The sequence below is a fragment of the Paramacrobiotus metropolitanus genome, unplaced genomic scaffold (genome assembly GCF_019649055.1).
Source record: "Paramacrobiotus metropolitanus isolate TYO unplaced genomic scaffold, Prichtersi_v1.0 Parri_scaffold0000041, whole genome shotgun sequence".
Taxonomy (NCBI): Eukaryota; Metazoa; Tardigrada; class Eutardigrada; order Parachela; family Macrobiotidae; genus Paramacrobiotus; species Paramacrobiotus metropolitanus.
Window position 1 is genome coordinate 755089 of NW_026570261.1, and position 18270 is coordinate 773358.

An 18270-nucleotide genomic window follows, 5' to 3' on the forward strand; every position below is an offset into this window, starting at 1 on the left:
AACAATTATCAAGTGCTGCTTCCCGTGGAGTGGATGAATCATGCAGCATGATACTACCGGCAGATTTGCAAGTGTGAGCATGGAAACTCCGCAGTGAAGTGAGGACGGCACTAACAGTCGATCCTGCCTCTACTTGCACGTGACATATGAATAAACGTTGCAGATATCTACGTCTAAGCTTTAACCGGCGCTTCCTCTATACTACAACATGCGGAAGAAGTGTGAAGTGAATACACCTGCGTTGTAGCCTTACAAACACTATTAATTTTGTTTTTCGAGCAGGTACGTGACTCACAGAGTCGCAAGCATGCTTTATTCTATCACATGAGCAGGAACCATGCATGCATGCTATCTCGCCTTAGCCTGTATAAGGAAGTGCCGAGCCACGACAACAGTTGCTCATTTGAAAATTTGCAGGCACATGTAAGCAGAAGTGCTTCGGTATAGAAGTAGTTTTTCTCCGCAAATATTCAAGATGATAAGACAGCGTCTATGTGAGGACGTAACCGAGGCACGCTCAGCAGATGTTTCTGGGTGACCGTTCCTGGTTAATGGTCCTCTAATTTTCTTCATCTCGCAAGCACTCCCGAAATCTCGAAAAAGATTTCTAATGTAAGATTTGACAGCATCGAACCTTAAGGACATTTCTAAATCTTGACTTCGTTTTATTCATCATTGTGCATTCTGTATCACATTCAGAGAATAAAGACAATCGCTGCGAAGACCACATCATGGCGAACGCGTCCAGGTACATAAGTTGTTTCCAACTTTACCTTGTACTGCGGTGCAAAGTCCCCGCGTTCGCGCTATACATTGATCTTGCATGCTTCCGTGTTAAATATTTTCAGAGCTCCACAAAATGCGTGGTGGGATGAGGTTTCTGTTCCCGGAGCACTTACGGAGAAAACTCCGTAAGTGTCGGCTTTTCTATCAGCATCAGTTACAATGATCGACCCATGTTTTCCATAAGTCTTTACAAGTGTTTCGTTTAATTGTAACTGTAAATCTTCAGCTACATGGTAGCGTTTTATGCATGCGTTTTAAGGAAAACGGCCCGGTACATAGCGTCAAAAATGGGATGCATACACTAAAACTTTCGTTTTCGCGCACCCCGAATCACTTTTTTTTGTTACACTTCATGTCATTCTAAAGCTAAATGATTTGTATACATTGTTCTGAACACCCATTTTAGTACGCCATATCTCGACAACCGGATGTTGCGCGGGCAAACGGTTTCGGAATAATGTATACTCGTACAAATACAAATCATTTAGCTTTAGAATGACATAAAGTTTTCGAAGTGGCTATTTTACCGCAGTCTTTGCGGCAAAATAGATTTTGGCTATTTTGCCGCAGTGTGGTCGTTAAAATAGACTTTTGCTATTTTGCCGCACGCTGCGCTAGAATAGCCTTAAGCTATTTCGCCGCAGTGTGGTCGGCGAAATAACCATTTCCTATTTTGCCGTCCACTGTGTTAGCTATTTTATCGCAGTTCCCGTCCAGTAAACAAACATTATTGCAGTGAACGTCAGCCGGTATAGTGCGTGTCGGCAGTCAAAATCCGTACTTCTAACGATGACTTCGCATATTCGGGTTGTCCTGTTGCCACTAGATGAGGTTGCCCAACTTTCAGGTCTGACCGCTGCCTCTTCCTTGCAGAACATTGCGCACGTTACGTTGAACGTACTGCAACGTGTGCCACGGTTTCTGCACATAGGGCCATGTGGTGCAGTAAAGCCAGCAATGAAAATCGATGCACGGATATAGTATTCTACCGTTAAGGCACAAATGCGGAAGAAGATGTAATTATTGTGAGCGGCATTCCGTAGCTGGAATATGTTGTTACCACCAAACAGGAAGCAAATGCAACACCGTTCGCAAATACGTGAGTTGGACAAGGAGCTGTCGATATGGTGCCAGTTTGCTGCTAAAACTCTTCGAAAAACGTTTTTGTTGAGCGGTAACCTGGGCTGTCGGCTATCCTCAAACGAACAAATGAGGGTTGGCTTCAGGGAACAAAACATTGAATATAACATTAACATCCCATTGAGATTTTGTGGCCCATACTTTGTAAGAGTGCGTTACATTTGTGAATCGGCATAATAACCCTGCAGTCAGCCTTGCGCCCGTTGCGATCCGCTGCCCTTTACATCAGGTGGACAACTGCAACGGATAAGAAATGATATTCTCGTGTAGCCGTAGATAATAAGTAACTTCAACATTAAGTGTGGCTGGTGGTGACCTATGCATCAGGTTGTTACTAAGTTCCGGCTGATGGCAGCTGATCCTGCGTTTTATGATGGCGGGTTACGGAATTCCAGTGTCGGTCCAGTAGTATCCGCCACCGATTTATGAGCACCAGAATACTGCTGTACCCTAACCCTGCACTTGAAGGAAATTCGTACAGTGCAGCCACACGAACATGTACGACCGCATTCACCATTCACATACACGGCTTGCCGCTAGTGCATGTTAGAACGTGAATTGGCTGAACGTTTATCCGGCTATACAGCACCGTGCCGGTCCTAGCGTACAAATTTTCTTCAAGTGCAGGGCTAGGGTCCAGTACCGGTAGCAGGTCAGTTCTGTGTTTTGCTTTGCGACAGTTTGCTCGCTGACAAATTCCAAGTTGACACAGCTAGCGGATTCGACAGATTACTGGGTTTTGTAAGTGTAATACAAGATGAAATAACCGGCGCAAAAGTTTTCCCGTTTCAGTGACTTTGCTAGTCATAAACAAATATACTAACCAACATGTATAATTACGTAAAAACGAAAAGCACAACAGTTAATGCTCACATAACTGTGCAACTTTAGCATATGAAATGTCAAAAACGAATGAAAACAACAGACGTCAAAAACGAATGAAAACAACAACAAGGTAGCAGCAAAAACATAAAACAATGGGATCATCTATTGGTGCAGACAAAATGAAAGTGGATGTAACGAATCAGCTTTTCCAACTATTCTGGCTCAAAATCTAAACGCTGAACAGGATCGTCAACTGATAAGCTCTCGTCGCTCCTGCAAAAGCTGCAAAGCCAGTTTTTATCCAGGGGCCCTGGTTCCAGGTGTTGCTGCACGCAACTGCGATGAAACAGCTTGGTAACGCAAAGCTTGCTTGCACACCTAATCATTGGGTCCGTATGCGATGCATCCATAAATTTTGTTGGCATCTTGGGCATGCGGCAGTAGCAGTGTATCTTGACAGTTTTTGCTTTTTCCCAACTTGAGCGAACCGCGCAACTGTACGATCGGTCATCCGCTGAGGGAAATCCGCTCCTTTCTGCAAAGGACCCGGCTTCTAATCGCTCAACGAGATATTCTCGGCATTTCATAAACGGCTGCTCGCTATCCTGCAATAAAAGCGCCACCTGTAAACTTTTGCTCATTTCAGTTTTTTCGTTTTTGCATTTATTTTCCCGTTTTCGGTGACGTGCCACCAAAGAACACCAGGAACGTGGGCCTGAATTCATACCCTTACCACCAATGTTAGTTTACCACCAGGTGGTAATCTTAATAGTTTGCATTCAATGACAACTAGCAATTTACTCTTACTTCGCAGCACAGCTTCGAATGACTTCGAGCATTGTTAATACTCAAACGAAAGTTGCTCACATGTGCATGTTTAGTGGACAACGAACACTCGCTGCCTAGCGGTATTCGCAAGCGCATCGCTTACAGCTTGAATATCCTATTAAAAGTTGAACACACTCAATTAAAGTCCATTATTTTGGCCTGGATGTTTTGTTTGCATAAGGATTCAACTTATTTGACTGCTGTCAGGAGCAAGGTCATTCAAAAGACAGTATATAGATATTTTCACTATGCTTATGTCGTACTTTTCTTCTAATAACTGGCGCCAGCGCGGAAGACAGTGACAGAGAAGATACGGAATCGTTAACCCTGCTGAAAACGGCTGATAAGGTGCCCTGTGACCTTAACAGCGATTGATCCAATGACAAAGTGCGTTAAAAAAACTACTTCGCTGAAGTTCACTGGTCTTAGAACGGTCAGCGACACGGCTGCTTGACTGGAACGTTCAATTAAATATAACGCGTGTTAGATTATACAGACTACTCGTTTTCCTCCATTGTCGCCGCATGAGCAGGTTAAGGTTGCTATGCTGTACGTACGATACTTCGATCAGATCTGTCATTTGATCACGCTTTACGGTTTGACCGAATAGCTGCATCATATTATTACATTGATCGAATGACGGATTTAATCGAAGTACTGAAAAACGACAGTCACTGTTGTATATTCCGCGTCGATTGCGGAAATTTCATAAGCGTGGAGAGTATTGTGCTGCCACAGATTTCAAGAAAACAGTGATGGCGCACAGGAATAAACCCCTTGCACGTTCACTCGATCGGTCCTTTAATATCTGGCGGTACAGTTTAGTAGTGTTCGTGTGCTTTGAAAACGTTGAAAATGTAGTGTTGGTATTAATACGTTTACGCAATACCGGGTTAGTGGGAAGTGGCCCGGCACATGGTGCCAAAACTCTCTCTTTCGCGCACTCTTAGTCACTGTTTTGCAGTGTTTTATGACATTCTTTAGCCAAATGATTTGAATGCGCAAGCGTTAAAACAGTGTGCGCGCGCCCGAATTGGTTGGGGAGTTATGTCTGTCGGAAAATTTTGAAAAGCTTGAATGCATTCAGGCATACCTACCAAAAGTCTCATCATGGGCCGATTTCTTTTACACAGTTATACATGGTACATAAAGGCACATACCCACACACCGAGTGACCGAAATACTGTTTTAGCGTTCTTTCGAAATCTGAAAATATATTTTTAAATTTAATTTAAAGTACATAATTTTGTAGCAGTAGTGTCTGGTTAATACTGTCATAATTATGAATCGAAATAAAGAAGAGGTTAAAAATTTTTTAAAATTTTAAAAACTAATTTTAAGATACGAAAAAGAAGAGCGCATCATTGCAAAGTGTTCGTGACGTACATGGAGAAGTCAAACATGTGCCATAATATTCTTGTGGGGAATTAATGCGAGAAAAATCAAAAGTTTACTTACTTAAAAAATGAAATACGTAAACCTTGATATAAACCTCTGTATAGCTGCACCGCAAGCTAATTTCGTAGCCTGCCACTAATTGTTATGATTGCTATCTAATATCTATAATGCATTGACCGTCAAACCGTAATGCGATGATCAAATTTTTAACAAAATAATGTACCTTTTGCAAGTCGAACGTCATGAATGTCGGATCCTGATTTCTGCAAAGGAGGTCGCAGTAAGCTGCTGAATACACTCCGCAGTCTTTGCCGTTTCTCTGTTTTTGCACCATAGGCGTATAGAGTTTGACTTCTTCAAATGCAGGGGGAAGCTGAATGATTGAAGCAATCGCCTGCTTCATAAACGTCGTGACAGACATCATGAGGCTGTCGAAGATATTCACATAATTTTCCGGCCCGGTGTGAACGTTGGTAACGGTGACCCAATGGTTTCCCCCTCTATTAAGAATTTGAATTTTCCGCAAATCAGATTTATCGGGATTAAACCATTTCTGCATAGCGTTCGTCCTCCATTGTTTAATTATATTTCGCGCTCTTTCTTTCTGATCGGCGTCGAGTACCGGTTTCGAGTCCAGCTCAAAGGTGTTGAAATAACCAAGATGAAGAAATCCACCAAGTTTTGGATTTTCGTGTTGCATAATTGCTAGTACAGCGGTACATATGGTATCGTCAATCCATCCTCCGTCCAGTTCCTCTAAAATTCGTCCTCGTTGCCAAAATCCCAAATTTATTCCTTGGCAGGTTGCCCAGTTGCAGTTTTTGGTGAGAGAACAATCTGCCAATGGAAAATACAGATTAATAAGAGCACAGTTTATCATTGCAAGTGGTCAACAGACATTTTTTTAATTATAGAGTTTTAGGTTTTTAGACTATTGATACATCAGAAGTGAACAAAAATATCGCGAAGCATGATCATTTAGAGAAACGCTAATTGTACGTAAGTACTTTAAAATATAGAACTGACCAGGGCCCATTTTCCCCCTCCAAATTGAAAAAACTCATATTTTGTAAAATGGAAGTGTACTATTGTAGTATGCTTAAAAAAATATTTTTAGCTGCCATCGTCAAGGGTACGTGGCCAGACAACAATTAAAAGTTTGCATACTATCACATACTGTGTAGTGTGAAATGCAGTGTAGTACAAGTTATTCGTGATTAATATGTCAACTTTTTCCTGCAACACCGTGGACCTTTTGCAGCTGTTTGCTGTAACGTAATGCACTGCAGTACACATTTTCGAAAACTTTTCATCATCAATTTGTGTTGTAAACCATAAGTTGTGCAAAAAGCATTTTTGCATAAAAGCTGTTTTTTGCAAAAAGCTGTTTTTTCTAAAAAACAGATATCTATGTGTGCTGTACTTCATAACAAATTTTTGAAAATGTGCACACAAGCAGCAATGGCGCGAGCCGACGCTCGTGGGGCTCTTTTACATCATTTCATTCTGTCCTCTCAGTTACGCGTTGGATTCTATACTAATATAATATATAGACAGATTACGTCTGCCATATGTTACATTAGGCTTGCCCGTTTCAACCGTGCAGCGCCTACGTAATACACCTCTCACGCTGCGTATTTCTTGCAAAGTAGTGTTCCTGTTGTGCGACCGATCGTGCAGTTCCGTAGTATGTATAATAAATTCAAAATATTGATAAAAATGAGAAAAACACAGATTAGTTACTGGAACAAAATAACATCATTGGCTTAACTTGCCTGTAGCCAGATCTCTATATTTAACTTTCGGGTACTGTGCTCATATGCATTACGTATGCATTACGTAGACGGAATTTGATTGTTAGCTCTCTATGGACATTCCGTGTTCGAATAATCACAGCATACCTAGATACAACACATCTGTCTCATATCTATCTAGTATCTAGATACACCATACCTACCACAACGTATCTAGAATACAGCATACCGGTATCTAGCCAGAAAATTTCGCACCCTCGAATGAAAACGAGAATGACAACTTCCTCTCCAGGAATATTTCATTCATATTCTGTCTGCATTTGCAGAGTACTTCAATTATTTTTTTAGGCAATTTAAAATATTCGGCGAATACGGGAAGATCTCGTGAAAATGCCTGCTAGTTATATCTTTTTGTTAGGATTTAAAATTAAACATGAACAAGATCGAAACAAGAATAACACGACAATCTTGCAAAAACGAGCTTAATGAATTACGCTTACCGCCAATATCAATACCAAAGCCTGCTGCCTTTTGATACCAATGTTGAATAACCGTCCACTCTATCATGCCATGAACTGTTGCTCCCAGGTTCACTAAAGTGCGAAGAAGCTTTCGCCAACCGCGGTCATCTGTTGGATAGACGATATCTGTGCGTAAGTCTGCCATTCCCAGCATCCCTCTACTTTCTGTACTAGTTGAATTATCTGTCGCTATCGCTGTCACTTGCGCAATCGCGTCCGCGGAAAAGTATTTTGAAAGCTGCTTTATAGCTCCGATGACCTTGGAATCTTTATTTTGGTTCGCCAAATTGAGAGAATTTGCTTCCTCCGGAACTCTTTGACTTGCAGGCGAGCGCTCTTCAACATCAGATGCCAGTGGTAGATTTTCAGAGCCGGCATCACAGGTTTGCTGGTCAGGTGTATCTTCATTCATCTATAATAAAGTTGTTTTCAATAACTAAGTTGTTCTTAACTGGTTAGTTAATTAACAAAGATCCAAGTTCAATAAAGCCACCAGCTTAATTTTCTGCACCGAAGCAACTTTTTCGAAGCGGGTCTTTTTGGTTTTCTTGCCAGGAGTGTTAAACTGCAGTTTCCGTTTCCCTCCTTTTGGTCGCCCTGGTGGCTGCGTTGCCATGTCCACTAGTTTGAATGGCAATTCTTTATTCGGATCCAAAGATCCAAAGTTGTTTGATGTCTCCCCAACGTCTGTTCTCAAATTTCTGCTCGGCGATGTGCCTGCAAAGTACATGTAGTCCGTAAAATGTTAAAACGGCATTTGTTACTTTAGTAAGCCCAAAAAACAGCTTGCTTCAAACGAATAGAGTATGGCAGCGCAGAATTTTAGGAAAGCAGTTTTTTGGTCACCTCCGGACACTTAGAGAAACCTAGAGTAGAGTGAAACTTTAACGAGCCACTCTAGTGGTAAAAGGTGTTCTACGTGAACGTGAACTCTACGTGACTGTGTAACCGAGTATTCATTGATTCGAGCCCTGGATTACAAGAAACGCGTAGGCGAAGCCGCATCTGCTTCTTCTAAGCTAACGCTAACGCTAGCTAGCTTCTAGGATCAAGCTAACGCTGATTTCCAGTGTACGGAGCTCGTTAGTGAACAAGCTACCACTACTGTCCAATGCACAGAGTCCGTTAGGTGGACGAGTGACCGAACTAACGCTGCTGTCCAGTGTAACGATTGACCGAGCTACCACAACAGCCCAGTGCAGACAGTCCGCCAGGTTAACGATTGACCGAGCTACCACTACTTTTCTGTTGACCGAGCCCACTAGGTGAGCTAGGTACCGAGCTTTCACTTTTTTCTAGTGGACAGAGCTCATTAGGTGAGCGAGTGACCGAGCTGCCATTACTGAGAAGCATCAGGTTGGGGGTTCAGAGAACCATGGATTTAATACTGATTTGAGAGAATCTGTATTATTATATAAAACAGGTGTTTGTGCGCTATGGCGATGTACCGATCATATTACTACGAAATATAGAGGTGATACCAATAAGTAAATATTTAATCAAAATCAAATAAAGTGGCCGTGAATCACAAGAAACGCGGAAGCGAAGCAGAGACTGTTTCTTATACTTATATATGAGGCGGTGAGCGATGTACCGACATAGCATTTTTGTAAAATCTGAATATACAGACAAGTTGACCTTTGCTACACTTCGGTCGAAATTTACTTTACTAAAAATCGAGAGTTTTTAAGCGAAACCAGCTTTTTTCGAAACCAAGTCGTAATATTACCTTTGTTAGGCGTGTGTTCCGTTCCTTCGAACGGGTCGACAGCATCGTGTTCCGGAAACTGGGAAACTGTCGCAATCGGAGGCTCTGGCACTAATTTAATGTTGGTATCAGCAAAGACTGCGTCCTGTGAATCAGTAGTACTTCCGCTATGGCGTTCGGCTGAACTAGGTAACCTCAGGTCGTTAGAAGGACGCTGGTTCGGTGCGAGAACTACCGTTATTGCAATTCGGTCACCAGGAACACCATCCTTAACTGCCTTTTTCAGCTGGTGTAAGAGTTCGAGATATTCACTAAAACGCTTTCCGGCGTAAACTGCTACACCGGAGCTTATTTCTTTTGCGATGTTAAGTGCCAAACCGAAACGAGCTTCGCGGGATAGCGCATGCTTAACGACCGCTTCACCGTCTACAAAATCTTCAATATCCTCGTCATCAAGATGAGAAAGCGCATGTGCTACCAGTGCTGAGCGTAGAAAATCGTGATCCAGTCCCGAGAATGACCGATGCCACCGTCCGATTGCATCGTTAATTTCCACGTACGCACCACACATTGAGTGCCTGATACACATGATGTGCCTGCATGGCAGACCAAAAGTACAGCTGAAGAAGCAGGTACACACCAATCGGTATTCAGGTTCTTTGCGTCTAGCACCGTCCGTTTCATGAGCTTCGCGTTGTATGATATATTTCACATCGGTTAGGGTGTTTGTCAGGGTCCAGTTTTCGTCATCCACTTCTTGAACATTAAAATGGTTCATTTCGCTTCGCAACTTCTTCAGCTGAATGTAGAGAAGGCGAACAGCGCTCTCGGTTAGAAGTTTTCCAGCACGCTCCAGTGCACTGCCGAACTCCGCACAATTGACGTATGTAGTCTTGGAAATGTTTAAAAATTCGGAGTGCTGCGACGTCGCATCAGCCATTACCAAAAATTTAATAAGCGTTGAGACAGCCTCGCTGGTCCTCATGTTAGTCCGCTGGACAGATCTGTGAGAGATTTAGAATTTTGAAAATTTTATGGTGATGATGTGCCTATATTTCGTGAATGTTGACGGGTCAATCAACATAACTTAATAACAGTAATTGAATACACTTGGATACAAAATTTTGAATAGTAATATAGTAATTGAATACAAAATTTTGGATAGTAATTGAATACAAAATTTTTAGTTTCTTTATGGTGGGTACAGTCCAAAGACAATACGAATGCAAGACAGTTTCGCTTCCTTCAGACTATGGCACAGCTTACGAATTGCCCGATGATTGCTGTTGGAAAACCATCCGATTTTGTGATCATAACTGGCATCACTACTCGAATGGCGGCCCAACACTGAATCGGGAGCTAAACAGGCAGAAGAATATGGGTTGACCTTTAGTGGTTTTTTACATTTCACTAATTCCCCGTATAGGTTAGCAAACGCAAAAGAACAGAACAGACAAAAATTATTGTTACCTTTCGCATTTACAACGCTACCGCTATATCAACTTGACGTCCCTTTGTGGATGTCTGCTCTTATGCCGCCATAATAATAAAAGTGATTATAATAATATGACAGACCACATCTGTCGTATGTCAGATATGGCTTCATCCGTGCCGCGCTTACGGGAGAAAAGCCGAAATCTTAATAATAAATGTTCGCTTAAGCTTCACTTCACGTGCACACTTTTGACTAAATGATACCAAGGATTTTAAAAAAGATTGCAGTTATTCTCACCTGAAAAGCAGTTTAATCGCGCGATTGAGAGCCTCCACCCGGTTCGTGGTGTTGTTTCCTAGGGCGCGCACTGTTTTCCTCGTGTATGATGCCCACATATCCACACAAGGAAACCAGTTACGAGCGCAGTACTCATAAAACTGTTCCGAGCAAACTTTTCCGAATTTCTGGAGGCGAACGTGATATTCGTCTATCGAATTCGAGTACAGCAGAGATTGAAATCCAGCAAACATCAGCTTTTTGCGCTCCACGCTCTCGCCTGAAGCAGCCACCTCTAGCTTGATGCTTTTTAGCACGTGAAACCAGCACAATAACACAACGGCGGTCGGGAGTTCCAGTCTCAGTGCAGCCATTTCTTTGCGATCTTTGTCTATAAATACCGTAGAAATCCGAGCAAGATTTTCGACAGTGGACGTTTCCTTGAACAGTCTAAGGAACTTTCTAATGAAATCGCTGCTGTCCTTGGTAACAAATCCAACGGCTACTGGTCTGGTATAGCCGTTGTTATCCTGTGCAGCTAACACGTAAAGGGGATACCGTTCTGCTGTCACATTATATGTTCCATCCATAAACAAAACTTCAGGGAACCTATCAGATGCAACCACAAAGCACTGCGTTATTAATACCGATACTGCAGTTAATAAGTATTTCTAGTATTTATTTAGGGCATGGTTTTTTTGGCACTCTTATACCAGCGTTTACCATGTTTTGTCTATTTTTATAGCATTGCATCCGTTGAGCAGAACGCCTATAACAGAAACCTGTGACCAATGTCAGTTGCCCAGTACCTCTTAGAAACTTAAATTTTTCTTTCGTAGTGAAGATGTAAACGGATAATTTTTTCCGCCTTTCTACCAAGCACAAATTATGTATGTATGTATGTATTTATGTATGTATATTATGTATGTATGTATTTCTACCGAAGCAAAGCAAACGCCATGTTTGTTCAAAGAAACAGGAATTTGTGTTTGTCGGTCAACATCAAGTCTCCCGTTTAACATTATCCAATCCCTTTAGCAAAGAAAACTACCACTCAAAAGACGGCTTTGATTAAAAAGCTGTGGCTGGCGCTCCATTTTCATTAAATATATCGAAGATAATTTATCTAGTTAATTATTGTCCGGAACGCGGTGTTCGACAGCTTATTACGAATATCACAAACAGGAAATGCAATAGTTTGCTGCATCTCTACGTATGATTCTGTTTTGTCGCTTCGCTTCGGTCTTTTAGCGCTAGCCAACAGCGGTACACTTCCCTTGTACAAGCATTTTCACTCCAAGTTATAGACTCATAAAGGACCTTAGTTTTCAACATACCTAGCAAACGTATCCTTCATTTTGCTGGTTACTAGAACAAGTACTTCGAGGTCGCCTTTAGCGTTTGAGGAGAATTTGACCTCCAGCCCAGGGTCAGTCTGCTTCGCGCTCTGAAGTCCTTGCTGCAAGATCTCTTCCTGCGACTTTGCACCTCGAATTTTCACCTTGTCCTGAGTGCGAATATTGTGAATATCTTTCGGGCGCACTTCCTTCCCCGTATTCTGTTTCATTGAAGCAACAATTGCGCTAACACCAGTTCCCATGCGCAATAGCTCTTTGACTTTCTCGCGATCTGTTGCTGCCAGTCTTCGGACAGAAGGATAATGGGAATACACTGCCTCTAACAGTTCATGGTTGTGATACAGACTGCTCTGCGTGCAGTGTATACAGTTTTCCTTTTTGTTGTAATAAAAAACAAGTCTTGCAGGACACTCTTTTCTGAAGGTGTTTTGAACCGGACGAACTTCTGTCGCTTTCCGTTTTCCTGTTCTTTTTCCATGAATACACAGCAACTCCAATCGGAGATATTGGCCTGGCGCATCAGAGCGAAACTTAGTTCTACCCTTCCGGAACACTTGCTTTGTTCGATCGTTGTACCCATCCATAAAAGCCATCTGACTGTCCGTGTTTTCCCATTCCTGTCCTACCGTAATTAACTCCGCTGGCTGAAAACCAGCAAGACTAGGTTCCTCCATTAGAAAATTGTCGTCGAACGCCTGAGATCTTCACATAATAAGCTAGATTATCTCTCGGTAATCCGAAACAGGAATGAGACCAACTTATTGTAAGAAAACTGGACACTTTTGGACTATTTAATTCTGAATTACGTAAATCACTAGAATACGAGCTTTTTGACAATAATTTGTTACAATAAATTTTCGGTGGGTATGTGGTCATTTAGAGCACTGCAGTCACAAGACGCTTAATTACTTTCACAGCGAATATGCCGATAATAGTATGCTGATTCGTTGACGTATATCCGGCCGCCATCTTTACTGAGCTGAAGGCGTACCATTGGGCGGGTTTCTCCAGTAGCCTTTCCAGATGCTCAGCGATAGGTAGGAACGGCCGCCTTTTTTGAGTCGAAATATGTGGGTGGGAAAGGGAAGTGAAGGCATGGTTCAACCGAAACATCGGTGAGTTATACCTTAGCTTCTTCGCACCAAATTTAGATTAGCTTATTTGGGAATGCAGACTGAACTATGCTGTCTGTGTTGAGTTAATATGTATTAATATTTGTTTCGTTTTATTTTGCACGGCGAGTGTGATATTCTAAAGTCGCAGCAGTTTTGCTGACCTCTGCGACGGTACTGGTTTTGCTGCGCGGCATATAACAGATAACCTTTGATTCTGCTCTGTTGCTGCACAAATCGATATTTTTTACTGCTTTCAAACTCTTTTCAAAAGGATACTTTATGAAGTTGTACTGCGTCATGCTGGTTTAACGTGACCTTTAATCCAAAAAAAACAATCGATAAATATCTGGGCTTTACTATTTTAATATGCACAAATATATACTTGACCTTTAACTTCAAAATAAGTGACTATTTTACTTAAATTAAGGAATCGGCAGGGCACTACTTCGAGTGATATTCGCATATGTCGGTGTGACCGACAGGATTTCAAGAGCGTGACCGACGCTGCATAATATTAATCACTGTGTCTGCAAACTCCGAACTCTGAACACTCCTCGTTACGATCTTAATTGCATAAGCTTGTTTGGCAGTTTCACAAATTCATCCTGATAGTATCGAAGAGTGAAAAGAACTAAAGGTCAGCATTCTCTGGCCGAGTTACGGCGGACGTCTGTTTGCCGTTTCTGTTTCGCTTTTGTTGGGTTGACGTAAACTGATTTTTGTCACGCTGACATACTGTAATATAATTTTTGACAGGCTGATGTAAACACATGGTTGGACAATCGCCTTGAAATCAGCGTGTATCACGAAACAATAGCAGGAAATAAATAAGTTCTTTTCTCACCATCCGTTCAAATAAGTCATAGCGCTTTACACCGCAAAATTAGCCGGCAAAACGTCCAGTTTTTGATAGTATGAGATTGCTGGTTGATCGGACAGTTTTAGCACGTACACAGTGCTTTAAATACAGTATTCTTTTAGCAACGTGACGGATGGCATTACTTAGGAAATACAGCAGTAAGAATAGGTTGCGGTAAAAAATGTGGTCATCAGCCGTGAGTATACGACTATACGTAGACGTCCACTTTCCACTATTTGGGCATTCGGTCACCAAGTGCACAAATGGGTGGTGGTCGTTGCTAGCAAGTGCACACAATCACCAGTATATATTTCCACCGTTGGTAACTCGTGGTGTCCGTCTGTTTGCCACCCCCACCATTATGTGGTGCTCGCGTTCCGATTTTCTCCGGGCTATCAACATCTTTATCAAAATTTAATAGGCTGGGCTGGTCGAAGGGCGTGGACGGTAAGCAAACGGCTTCCACAACCCGGGCAACAATATCAGCATGTGTAACGATAAGTTGCTCTTCCAGTGGGCCTTTCTACTTTAAAAAAAAACATAAAAAGGGGGTAAATTAATCACTTCGTATGATTAGGTCCTGATACGCTGCGCTTGTGCACTGCCCGAAAAAAACTCGAGTGCGCTTTGTCAGTAGAATTTTACCTTGCGATGAGTTAAACACGTGCACATACCCATCGCCCGAACCAGAACTACGGGGAAAGAAGAAAACTCCCGTTGAGACCTCGCACCCGTTCTCAGGCACCCGGCTACAGGCATGCTGCGGCAAAATAGCTATGGGCTATTTGAACGCAGTGGATGGCAAAACAGTACAAGGTTATTTCGCCGCCCACACTGCGGCAAAATAGTAAAAGGTTATTTGAGCGCACTGTGCGGCAAAATAGCAAAAGGCTATTTTGACGCACTGCAGAAAAATGCGGTAAAAAAGCCATAGCCTAAAGTTTTACAAAAAAGTTATTCGGAGTTCGCAAAAACAAAAGCTTTAGTGTATGTATTCCATTTTTGACACCATGTACTGGACCATTTCCCTTAAGTAAGACTACCATTTCAAAATACTTTTGCGACTGCTGTACAGATACGGAGTACTGCAACAACATACAGGGTACTTTGGTTGTTTTCTTATGTTCAAAATTTAACCGTGAAGTGGTGTGTCAGCGCATGCGATTACTGTTATTCGGGTGGCTATTGCCCAGTAAATTTTGCTGAGCGCTAGTGCACTACAATGATTCTGCAATGAAAGTTTCCCCCCTAATACGGTGCGCTTGCAGGAGAAATGCCAATACGGTTATCAAAGCCAGGAGGATGAGGAATTAGCCCAAACATTGCATGATATGCTGGTGTTGCCTACTGAGTCATCTGCGCGGAGACCTCACAATTGTAAATTCGCCGTAGAAAAGGCTTATCCTGATGGTATTTCGCTGGCTGATCCGGTGTGGGAGATGCGCGACCCAACCCCAGATATTCATGCATTGTTCAGAAAGTTCGATGCGGACTACTTTTGGAATACTCTCTGGAAGGTGAAAGTGAAGTGGACCAACAGACTGATGCGGTAAGTTTCAATCAGGCCACTGGCACCTGATTACTGCCTTCATTGTCAATTGCAGTATGAAGTTTCGCTACTGTAATAAAAGTTCTGACTCCGGTTAGACTACAAGGTGAGTGTTCTAAGCTGAGCGCTTGTGATGGGAAAAGAGCGCTTTCAACATAGAACTGCCCCGGACACTGGCAAGTGGCACATGCAATACACACGTTGTAAAAGCAGTTTTCCTGTACCTGTACTGGCTGTACACATTCTGTGGTATACTTGTGAGCCACTACAATGGCTCGCACAGGTATTCATACTGAGCAGGGCAAGAACGGACCAGAACGTGGTCTATGTTGATCGGGCGGCTATTGTATTGGAACTCCAACCAGATTCTGGTTGGAGGGTGTAATTAGCTCTTATAAAATATTAATGCTACATAGAGGATCCCATCTGTGTTATCCTCTACGAGAAACGAGCCGAGCAGCTTTTATGTAGAAGTGTATTTTGAGAGAAGTTTCACTGCACAGTACAAACCTAATTGTCAGTAGCCACAACTTCCTCAAAATTCAAAATCAGACATGTCTTCTGTTACGAGTACCCAACACCTTATGCAAAATGTTTCCTGTACTTCGATTTTTCGCAAAAATTGGCCATTGAGCTTCCGTGTGAAGTGTTGCATGGTGGACCGTTGATCGAAGTGCTCATGACGTTTATACTCCACTGGAGTGTATACTGATATATCTGGTTGCTACCGACAAAGTGCACAGCTGACATGATCATGGTTAATAATGCACCCGCGACCAGCTGTCCAACATATAAAGCAAAAGCGACCTATTGTTGAGAAATGTCGAAGCATCTGTCTTTTATTTGCTTTCTTATTACAGATATGCTGGGGTTTTTGGGAGACGAGAATGCTTGATAGCGCTCAGTTTACCACTACTGAAGTTCCGTCCGCGCAAAGATCTCGTTGCTACTCTGCTGCACGAGATGATTCATGCTTACCTTTTCGTAACAAACAACCAGGATAATGACGACTGGCACGGTTACAATTTCCGCGAGCAGATGTTTCGCGTTAACAAGTTATCGGGTGCTAACATTACGGTCAGCCACCGTTACCTTCTTGAAATGGAATACTTCCGTCAGCATATATGGCGCTGCAATGGTCCTTGCCAGTTCTGCAAGCCGCATTTCGGGTATTTCCGGCGTACACGTAATCAGCCGCCTGGCCCGGCTGACTACTGGTGGGTCTCTCACGCTAAAATCTGCAACGGACTGTTCATCGAAATCAAAGAACCCCAAATGTGTACCAGCAGAAAACGAAAAACTCCAGATGTCGATGAATACAACGAGTACGGCGAACAATGTGGAATTTTTGGACCTCCACCAGGTAAACGTTGGCTACCAGGACAACTGAGAGTTTTGGTAACCCTACCTTGCGATCGTCCACTGGGTGAGCAGTACCCAAGTTTTTTAAGCATTAGCGCCTGAACTGGAAGTATCGAAATCATATCACACAGCTGTAGCACATTTGCCGCTTAGTACGAGTAGGTTTGGTGATTCGACTTTAGGACTACGAAAATTCGTCTAACGTTTCGAAGTCGAGCAAGCACGATGTCGGCCCCTTAATAAGGCGAGTTAATTTGTTGCGACACGAAATTTTTTTCGTAAGGTTTTGGAAATGTTTAAGCCTTCGTATATTTCTTAATTTTCATCCCTTCGTGACGTTCGACGCATTAAAGTCGACCTATGACGGTTGACGCAGTAACGAATAAAGCAAGCCGGCTAGCGAACGAATATTTTCTGAAAGTTTTGTGCCATATGTTTGTGACTTCCAGTATGCGAAACGAATTTTGCAGGTGTAGGATTACCACCGGTCGGTGTCTCAGCCTGTAAACCAACACAGTTTGGCCTGTCGGTCAATGGAACTCCATCTTCCGGCTTCCCGGGTTATGGACAACCACCATCGGCTGGTAGGATGAATGCAACACCGACGGGTGCTCCTAAATATGGGCCCAACCCTAAGCAGCCGGTATACGGACCGTTTTCGGGGGCTGCTCCTTCTTATAGACCTACAACGTCTGGCGTGCCGGTCAACGGGTCCTCACCAAGGGCTGTTTCTGGTAATGGGCCATCATTGAACGGCCGGCCAGGATGTAGACCCCAATCGTTCGGCTGGCCAAGCCGGCCGGGTTATCGACCCAAACCGGCGGCTGTTTTTCGTTATGGACCACCATCGTCCGCTCAGCCGGGATACAGACCACCGCCTTCCGGCCTGCCGGGATATGGACCCCCATCGTCGTCGAGTTTGGTGTACGGGTCAACCCCGTCAGGGTCCAGACCGACCAACCGGCCGGTTTACACACCACAATTTTCGGATGTTCCGCGATCTGGACCACCCCCGCGAGCTGTTCGTGTTTATGGGGCCACCGTCCGCGTGACCATTTTGTTGGCCACCGCCTTCGGTTGCCCCGGTTTATGAAACTGCAGTCTCTGGTATGTCGGAATAAGGACACCCTCCGCCGTGTGGCATGGCGATACATTCCCAATCACCACAGAGTGTTCCGCAGCAAGTGCTGACTTTGTCGGGTATGCCGACGTATGGAACACCTATGTGCTGTAGTCCGGTGCATGAACTACTACCGTGCGGCATGCCAGTCTGCGTACTTCGTTGATGTACTAAAATCATAGCAACGCCACCACCCGCATCTTACTGTTCGAGCCATATTGTAAAGAAATCGGATT

General features: G+C 43.2%; 1 protein-coding gene across 2 annotated transcripts; it reads left to right on the plus strand.

Annotated features, from left to right (window-relative positions):
• Positions 1–251: 251 nt before the first annotated feature.
• LOC129590707 (uncharacterized) lies at positions 252–18109 on the plus strand. 2 transcript variants are annotated; one of them, XM_055486059.1, is made up of 6 exons: positions 252–282; positions 418–612; positions 700–748; positions 15272–15552; positions 16413–16915; positions 17385–18109. In XM_055486059.1, exons 4-6 carry the CDS (start codon positions 15335–15337, stop codon positions 18005–18007), a joined length of 1344 nt encoding a protein of 447 aa, XP_055342034.1. In that variant the 5' UTR covers positions 252–282; positions 418–612; positions 700–748; positions 15272–15334; the 3' UTR covers positions 18008–18109. The 2 variants fall into 2 exon arrangements, 1 of the variants encoding a protein (XP_055342034.1); XR_008690765.1 differs by lacking the exons at positions 252–282; positions 15272–15552; positions 16413–16915; positions 17385–18109 and adding an exon at positions 849–1075.
• Positions 18110–18270: the final 161 nt, after the last annotated feature.